The following is a 10,031-nucleotide window of genomic DNA, read 5'->3' on the forward strand; positions in this document are numbered from 1 at the left end:
TAAATCTGAGGTTCATAGTATGTGAACCTGAAAGGGTTTTAGGGAAGGTCCATTTTACACACAGAAACCCAAATATTAATGAAAGTTTCATGAATGATGCCCATCAGTCAGATAGGTAGTCCCACCCCAAACTTTAAGACAATATTACTATACAAGAACAGTCAAGATAATTATGCAAATAGTCTAATAATGTTATAATATTTTAAATATTTATATAACAGCATTTTATGACTAAAGGAGAGCATCAAAAGACACTAAAAGTACTGATGTCTCTAGGTTTAATAAGCTTATTAAATATAGTTCATTTAATAAGCTTAAATGAACAATTTTGGAGAATTTCTCTGTTTTGTCATACAAACAGATTGGAGTTGCATACCGGAGAATCATTTCAAAGATGGCTGCTGAGTGAAATGACTTGCCTTAAAGGGACTTCGATACAGCACACACCATTGCATTTGTGCATCCAATTGAAAAGCAAAACAAAACTTTTTTACATTTAATAAATAATGGCATGTGCTACTTCACCAATAATCCAAAAAATGTAACTCATAATTGTTTAGGCTTGTCAACACAAAGAACTCAGACATGTGTGGTATTGGTTACAAGGTTAAAACATTAGCAAGTGTTCTCTTCTTATCTCTCATTAGGACGGGAGATCAATGTGGAGAAGAGGAGCCAGGGACAGTCCAGAATTGTTTTTGATGGAAACCCAGGACGGGAGATTGGGCGTAATGGAAGGAGGCCTCTCTCCTCAGGGGACAGCAGTTGTAAATTCCTTCCAGTGAACCTCTCACTATTCACCAGGTTAGGTCATCTCATCTCTTTGACATTCACATCAGGACAGTAACACTGCCTGTAAACCTTCAGCTTAGCATTAGAGGTTAACGATAATAATTTGGATATTACGTATGCATTACAATATGGTGCAATGTCAGCATGAGGCAAATATCAAAGCTGCTCCAGTGACCAATTACTGTCGATACGAATTGTCAACGTCAGTGAGGCTGGCTACATTACTACCCTAACTAACTCAACTGAAAAAAAAAATAAAACAAATTAATTTCTTAATATCTAAGAGTCGTTACAGTTCTTACTGTCTATATTATTCTGTAACTTTAAACCTAGGTGGCTTCCCTGTACAAGAATTCCTAACACTGATATCGAGAACACTCGTACTTTCTATTTGTTTGCAATCTCAGATGACGTTACCAAGGACATGAGTGGCAGACCCTCGTGTTTTCTTCCCTCTCCCTTCCCTTGAAGGGGATAGAGAATTTATTTGCTCCATTTGCCGTGGTAAGTAAACATATTTGCCTTTGTGTCAGTCTGATCTGACTTATGACTTCGCTCTTTTCTGTGCACATTCTAACAGATCATCTAGATATGATATATATGCACATATCAAATGGCAGAAGAGTCCATAGGTCTTCAGAAGAGCAGGATATTCCCACGTGCCCCGGGAGAAGCCCTTGTTGGGACGCCAGCACATAGACGCAGCTGTGAGCCAGAGACAGATCACACTTGACCTTGAGCTGTAGCGTAGTTCACATTTGTGTGTGTTCAGACTGAAACAGAGGACACCAGTGGGCAGCTGAACAATAGTTAGTCATCTCATTTTTTTCCATCTAATTTGAATACTAAAAGTAAGACCCATTGGCTATTACAGAAAAAAAAGAAGGCATATTATACAAAACATTTAGAAAATAAAGCCAGACTGACATTGCGATTTTTAAAAAAAAAGTCATTTAGGATTGTACTTGTCCGACTGTACGAACATGATGATCATATCACACTGTGGGATCTCCGTTGTTACTAATGTCAGACTTTACGACAGTCGTGTTAACAAAGGGGGCGCGCAAAAAAAATCTTGTTCAGAGTTTTACATCAACCCACACAGTATTAAGTGAACACGAGCTGCATTGAATAGTATATGAACGGCAGCAAAACCAGCGTATTTAAGAAGAATATTATAAGCAGAACCACACACCCACATGAAGACAGCGGTGCAACCAGTGTTTATCAAAGCAAAGGCAACATATCAGATGAATTTCACAAGCAGAGGAAGGAGAGCATATGGAAGAAATCTCTATTTTGAAAGTTCTGTCAGTCTGAAAAGACGGAGCATAGTCCTGCAGTGTGATATCTCGTACGACGAAGAGAGGTAAAATTTGCTCACATCGACCATTAATCTGCTGTCGGTGAACATGTCAAACTAATGATTAAAGACTACAGATTTTAGCCTAGGATTATAGGAATCTTTTAGGATTTTCTAAATTTGTCTCAGACAACCAAATTGTGGCTTAAAAAAATAAAAATTCACACAGCATGAGCCAGGCTTTAGAAACATTACGATTTTTCCTACTGTTATAGTCATGCCAATAAATCCCATTCTCATTATCATGCATCTATTGAATTTTGCATTATGATTTTTTGCATTTTTATTATAATCGAGTTCATTTAAAAAGGCAGTACAAGGGATATTACGATCTAACGTAATTTAATCTTGAACCCCATTATTTAACGTAAAGAATGAGGAATGTGTGAATAACTGTCAGGGTCCAAAAGCTGGAATTTTGACTTCAAGATAACCACAATTTTCTAGCACTGATCCAATGCATTCTAATTGCTCCAAATAGCTTAGCAACTTTGGGGAAATGCTCTTAACTGTGTGAACAGAAAATATTTATGTACAAGTTGAGATGTCAAGTATAGCTTCAAATATGCAAGTATAGAGACAGGAATTTGCAAATACTGTACTCAGGACCTGTCAAAGGCATGGCAAATTTCTTAATCAAAAAGACACAGTCAAAGAACTTCTCCACAGCCCTTTGTTCAGGAGATGAAGAGATTACAGAAAAGTGCCTGAAAAGAACCAGCGATCAAAGTATCACTGTGATGTTTACCACAAAACTCGGTCGCTATCCAATCGTCGGATGGTGTGGTCTGACCTATTAGAAGAGGAATTTCTTTACCTGAAAACCAAACGAGAGGAAAGGCTAGGAGTACAGGGTAAGTGAGAGAGTTGTCAATCAAACAAAGCTCTGGTATTGGATCTACCGGGTGGCATCTTTAAACCTGTATTTGTATGAATAAAAATGAGAGGATTTAGTCTGTCGGCTTCCTCTGCAGACTTGTCAAAAACCTGACCTTTGACGTGAAGGGAGGGGGAGGGCTGGAGGAAGATTCAAAGCTTTAAAGGACTAAGGCTCAGGCTGACTAGTGTATAAAAAGTAAATACTATGAGCAGGTGAGACATCTCCATTCAATGCGATGTCTCCTCCCCCTCCCCTTATTGCCTCAACAGTACAATATACAACGTACAGCCAATATCAAAAATATCCCAGAGAATTACTTGACCCCAGACTGAATCCCAGCTCTCAATTTGATGTTAAACAGACCACGTATCAGAGCTAGAATATTTCCCTTACAAAACCAATAGATCCATAGACCGGCTGTTCAACAAGCTAGATGCAAGACCTAAAGCTCATTTCTCCAACACCAGTGTGTTTTTGGATTTCAAAAAGGGAGGCTGATGACAGGAAAACACTGACATTCATTGGTCACCCCAAGAAGCTTGTTTGTAATTCCAGAAGGGTTCAGGATTAACAAGAACATCTGAGTGGCTTCTGCTTCTTACAGAGGACTGCTGATGTTCACGTCTATTCTATATACTGCACAAAAAAGGCTACAGTAATTTTTTACATGTTTAATTAAACTTAGCGAACGTATACACATATTCATCTGTAAATGCTTTCAGCTGTCTTCAAAATACAGTCCGTAAGAGTTTCTTTACACCCCTCACCGGCATTCACTGTGTGGACTAACCCTGGCTGAGAAACTGTAAAAATCCTATTTTTCACAAAATAATGTCAGTCGAACCGATTTAGACAACATGAGGGAGAGAAGATTATTACACAATTTCAGTTACTTCTTAAGCATGTCCCTTTTTACAACACATTTTACAACTTCCCCCAAAATTAGGTCAGAAAACACACAAAAGTCTGCAAAATCAGCTGTGACCTGCTTATCAGCAACTAAGCGCAGCTCACTCCATGAGTCTTGTGCAAATAACACCAGATGAAATAGATCATTGCTGTCACCACCTTCATGCTTGAGATTCCAAGACAAGAGACTAATCGAAAACTCAGCGATGACTTCAGTATGTCCTTTAAAAAAAACAGTAAGGTACTTGTGGCATCTGTAACAAAATGTAACCTATGTTCCTATTGAAATAAAAAGCCAACTTCCATGCCAATAAGTTAAGAATTTTGCCAACGTGCAAATCGATTATTTCTGGAGGAAAAACACTATTTGCAAAAAATAAAAAACATTTAGTCTTGTTTAGCACATTTTTGAAAAACCACTCTTGCTGCTTGAATCAGGTGTACTGCATGTGTAGCACGAACACATGTCTCTGACGTTCTTAATTCAGGAACCTCTGTTTCAGAGATACTAAAATGGCCTTATTCAAGAAGAGAACACTTTTTTTGTGGAACGAGAGACAACACTTCCTTTCCCAGAACAATCCATCTCTCGGGTTGACAAGCCTCCCTGCTATATTTACCCAACCTAAACTGCAGATGATATACTTCCAGCTGCACTTTGCCGCCACACGGCACATGTGCCTGCCAATCAAACGGCTGGTGCAGAGGAAGGAGAATGAAACCTTTATCAAGCCAGTGAAAGTGGCTAGTAAACCTTTGGGGCTAATCCATATTTCCTTCAGCGGTATCTTTTGTTGTTGGCCAAGATAAAATGGCCACAATGTGAATGGAATTACTAGGCTTTCATTAAGAAGACAGCTGGGCTACAAAAGTCCACCCAACACCATTTAAGAGACTCACATATAAAATGTAATCCACAGTACAATGAGCCAAAACACTGCCAATATAATATGACCCCAATTCAACTTACGTTATCATTCTTGAAAAGGCTTACTCTTTTTGAATTCATTATTAAGATACAAATAGTAAATCAAATGAAATTGTTTGATATTTCCAGAAATAACTTGACCTACTATTGTGCCAAGTGTGTAAAAAAATAGGTCAGTTACTAATTACTGTTTCCAGCATTGATGATAATAAGAATAAGAAATATACAGTATATACATATTGAAAAGAATTATGGAAGATAGTGTGACACTGAAAGCTGAAATTCAGCTTTAAGTCAAGGGGATAAATTACATTTTAAGATGCATTACAATGTAAAACAGTTATTTTACATTGTAATTTTATAAAAGATTTTCCTGACACCAAACTTCTGGTCGGTAGCGTACCCAAGATTGGAAAACAAGCATCATCTATGCAGTAGGCGAATGAAAGCCAACACTTTCTCAACGGCGCAAGAGAAGTAACAAGGTCTTTGCTGCGGGTCAGAGGGGGAGTTTGGCAGATTTCTCCCTGCGTCCAGACACAGCCGCTCCTGTCCATCTCCGAGCAGCACTATTCTCCGGAGAGAGGACTCCCTGTCCAGGGCTTCCATTACAGAGGCATGACGACATGCAGACAGAGTAGAGAACTGCTGCACATCTCATCAACTCACACCCCTCCATTAATACGCACTGAAATTCACTGTGATGAATCAGGCTGGCATGCTTAGCAGGACTTTCAGCTACCAAAGGGAAGTCATGTTAGCCGAGAGAGTCTGTGCCACTCATACCCAAAAGAGTCTAAAGGGCTTGTTTTAATCAGTCGTCGCATTCATTAAAGTTACTTGAACTCCTAAGCTCTTAAGATTCTACTGTAATTCTGTAAACAAACCATAGATGTCACTGTTGTGGCAACAAGTGAGCAAATTCTAGAAAAATATAACTGGAACTGTGGAAAAGTTCAATCAATTCATTTGGGGGTTCACTACGCCTTTCGAAAGTCATCTGTCACGGCATAATAGAGTTCTTATTTTAAACAAATTTTCATAAACTGATTACAATTTAAAGAGCATCGCGGAAAGAATTTTCATTTCTTTTTGAACAGAGGAACAATTACATAAAAACACAGCATAACATTTACCTTAGCTGTCCTATTCATTAAGAGGCATTTGTATAACTAGATGAACAAACACTGACATAGTTTCAATGGGACCCCAAAAATTACGAGGTGCCATAAGAGCCCAATAGTAAGACATTGAGAAAGATAATATTGACTGATTTGAAAAGGCCATCCCTTTCCTCGGAGGAAATTTAGCATACACCTGGTTAAATATGCTTTCGTTCTGTAGCAGGAAAGAAGCACTTTTGCGAATGCTAAATGAGTCTGTTTAGTTTGATCCTGCCTGGCGCCATTCATTCTAGTCTCAAACAGAGGAAAAGAAGAAATGGCGCTTTGGCAGAATGCAGCTTATCCTTTTGTTTGTGCTTTTTTTTTTTTAATACTTCTAATCAACAAAATCTGTATTAATTAGGCTCACTTAGAAAAGGGCATTTCAACAGTTGCAATTATGAAACAAAGACTTAATAAATAAACTACAAAATGGCAGAAAACTGTCCGAACAGTTATTGTTCAATAACTTAGTTAATAACTCATCTAAAGGAATCCTGAGTTTGATCAAGTCTAACCTTTTATGTTATTGAGGGTCTCTTTCAAGTGGCTGAAGCTGTTGAGTAGTGGGTCCTGTTCTTCGTCCTGTGAAAAAAAAAGTAGAGAAAAATAATCATTCTAGTTAGTGGCAATTTCTCATTTGATATTTTCATGTTATTTGAATATGGGACGCATGATGTGTGAATACCATATCAAGTACTGGCCAATATATTTTCTCACTAATCAGTAAAAAGTGATATACTATAAAAATGTATTTTGGATATTTAAATATGCATAATTTCTCCTGTCCTGACATTTACATTACCATCATCTGACAATCATTTAAAGCAAATCTTTTTTATACTGCACATTACAATGTCACAATGCATAAATTCACTCGAAACATAAAAAAAAATCGACTGATTTGTAATCTGCTTTATTTTTACTTTCTTTAGACAAACAGGTGTAGAATTTTAATATCGTCCATAACATAAAAATAATTATCGGTTTATCGTTTTCAGTGCATCTCTACATTTCAGACAACCATGTTATCTATCTAAAAACTAAACTGGACAACTTACCAAAGGAGTATGGGTACTCCATCTAGAGTTCCTCTTAATAGCAGCGACGACAACAGAAATTTCTCCTTGAACGATGTATATGTTCTTGTCCACCATAGTGAATCTAGGATTTAATTAGAAACGCGTGATTACGCACAAGTACCAGCTCAACATTAAGCACGTGTCATTTTTCTGAAGGCAAGAGGGACATTATGTATGATGGTCCTAGTCAGACAGCTCAACTAGACCACAGGTTCTAGAGCAGAGCTTAAAGCTGGAGGTAATCTCTGTGCAAAGCATCAGACAACGGAGCAGACAGGTAGCAGCAGCTCAGATTTCATTATCCAAGATAGTGCCTTGTGGGGGCAAGACAGGCATAAAAGAAATCGCAACGTTTTAGAGGGACGTGTTGATGCAAGGATATGTCTCTCGGAAAACGGTAATGTTAGAAATACAGATGATACATAAAACTATGAGGCTTTATGACAAGAAAATGTATTTATGTAGCACCTTCAGAAAGTAATCCCAACACACATGAAAATGTATTCGTTTATGCAGAAAGATAAACATTTGGCTCATCTTCTGGTGAAACTGAAAGCCATGTAACCCGTGGCATTATAAAATCTAGGTATAACACAACCACGGTGTTAAACATGTGAATAAATCTGCATGTCAAAAAGTCTCTCTGTTATTCTTAAGGTTTTGTAACTACACACGTCACGTTGACTATGGCTTTTTTTGTATCAGCCTTGAAGCAAGCAAAAAAAAAAAAAAAAAAAGTTACGAAACCAAATAAAAAGCAATGTACATCTGGAAAATTTAAAACAATGTTTCTATTTTAACCCTAAAGTCAACGAGATCATATATTCAGGAAAGAATCATTTGTCAGGCCTCTAAATTATCAAAAAATATGTTTAACTTTTAGATTCTGTAATACATTTTAAGAAGGCAAAGGACTGAAACGACTGGTTTACTTGATTGTTTTGTGTGTAGACAGCTTTGATCATAACTACACATCTCTTAATATAAAAAAAAATGATTAAAGGAAACATTAATGGGTGATATAATCATACCTAACATTCATGCAGTTAGCTATTCTTTTAAAAAGCTCTTTTTTCAGAATTGTTCAACAAGTGTGTGTATGCATGTGTATATATACATTTTTTTCTATTATTGTATATGTCAGGCTTGACAGGGTTAAGTGTGCCTACATACAGCATCCGTCTCTAGACCTACACGCATCGACAGTAAGCGACAATCCAACGTCTAATAAAGCGCAAGTTGTTAGCTCTATTGCAAGCAGATATCCCAACGAAAAGGCCTGGATCATTCAGAGATGAAGACCACGTACTAACGACCGGCTTCATGATGCTACAGATCAGCCCCCTTCTTCATGACAGCCTCGAGCTCCCGGTTATCTCCAGCAGCACTAACAACGCCAGCATCCTTCCGTTGCGAACAATCCTTTTCTCTTCGCCCTGCCACGTACAAAGGTTGAAGGGGAGCGTAAACTGATTGTAGCTGAATCGATCAGTAGGCCAATGAGCTTAGCGAGCCTGCTAGCAATGCTAGCAAAACATAACACGTTAAGCGACCTGCGCGTCATAACGAGAACATGCCTCTCCGACCGTCTTGCGCGTGTCTTTTACTTCGAGAGGCGACTACGAACGAGGACACCGAACGACTTATGAATAAACAACAAAGCTGAAGATGCAGCTAACCGACCTGTCAACAAGCTAGCAAGCGGTTTGTCATACCGACTACAGCCGTTAACCAGCACAAACAAACGTGTTAAATATCATCCCGTGGCCCCCTCGCTGTGTTTCATAAGAGCGTGCTCCTCTTTCTGCGTGTGAGCGTCTGTCAAAACAGAAACAAGTGAACACCTTGCTGCCGACTCTACAGGCAGCGAATCCAAAATGGCGTTCAGATTCATCTCTACTCATTTCGGCTAACTAGTTTAGCGGGCTACCAAACGCGTTCAAACACATGATAATGCTTCGAACAAAGGCTTACATTTTAGACAGTTCCACGTAGTGTTGTCATGCCCTGCTGTTTTTCTGTAAAAGCACTAAGACAGATATTCTGTCACCGGTAGGTAATCTCCTCCACAGGCAAACTTACTGACGTGGAAATGGTGCAGGCGCACACAACCTTGATGTTTCCTGTCAAACGGCAGCTGTTTTCAACCAATGACCGTTCGAGTCTGGGCCCTCGCTTCCCGTGTATTTAAAACAGATTATGTCGTTGTTTGGAAACGATAACGCAACGGCACGTTTTTGAGATGGTCCGTTTTTCGCGTTTATACGACAGGAAGCCGATTGGAATGCGCATCATTGTCGTAACGTTTAATGTTGTCGCGTTGGCGTTCAAAATAGGGCGGGACTTCGATGAAGTCAAGCCCGAACAGGGTTGGTTGAGCTTCGGCGATGACGAAAGAGCGGTGTCCTCGAGACGGAGGCGTTCAGAGTTCATAAACACGGGCTTATTTCTCTCCTATCACAACCTACACGAGCTCCGGCGATGCGGTTCCGCGAAGACATTATATAAGCATTGCGGTTTCCAAACGGACATCTATTGTCAGATCGCGAGTGAAGATCTAACGGTGTTGATGTCCTTGGGAAGATTAGGGCAGAAATGCAGCCTACGATACACGCCGATGCTACTGTAGTCTGTGATAGTGTTTCAAACCTATTTGGAATGTATTTGAAAGTTGTTTGCTAACACGGAGAGCGTAAACCCACTAAATAAAATTAAAAAAGCACAATTTTTGGAAAAGCACAGAAAGTTCATATTCACATTCAACAGGAGGGCGGCATTGTTTGACTTGACACCCACTATAATCCGTAGACTACATAGTCGTGTTATGTATCGGATTGTCGTCAGTGGTAGGCTATACAGCAAACACAGACATCTTCCAGGTCTAGGATGTCGGCGTTTTATTTATGATGTACCT

The 10,031-nt window shown here is 39.0% G+C and overlaps 1 protein-coding gene across 1 annotated transcript in view; it reads right to left on the reverse strand.

The window, feature by feature from the left end:
• The window catches only part of gbf1 (golgi brefeldin A resistant guanine nucleotide exchange factor 1), a 66,315-nt gene extending 57,067 nt beyond the window's left edge, over nucleotides 1-9,248 (reverse strand). Inside the window, exons 1-3 of the mRNA XM_043256111.1 lie at nucleotides 9,092-9,248; nucleotides 7,097-7,199; nucleotides 6,554-6,620 (exon numbers count right to left, since the gene is read on the reverse strand). Coding sequence (XP_043112046.1) covers nucleotides 6,554-6,620; nucleotides 7,097-7,192 — 163 coding nt within the window. The 5' untranslated portion in view covers nucleotides 7,193-7,199; nucleotides 9,092-9,248. The remainder of the gene's footprint in view (nucleotides 1-6,553; nucleotides 6,621-7,096; nucleotides 7,200-9,091) is intronic.
• Between the last annotated feature and the right edge of the window lie 783 nt (nucleotides 9,249-10,031).

This window comes from Puntigrus tetrazona, chromosome 13 (genome assembly GCF_018831695.1).
Source record: "Puntigrus tetrazona isolate hp1 chromosome 13, ASM1883169v1, whole genome shotgun sequence".
NCBI classification, from domain to species: domain Eukaryota; kingdom Metazoa; phylum Chordata; class Actinopteri; order Cypriniformes; family Cyprinidae; genus Puntigrus; species Puntigrus tetrazona.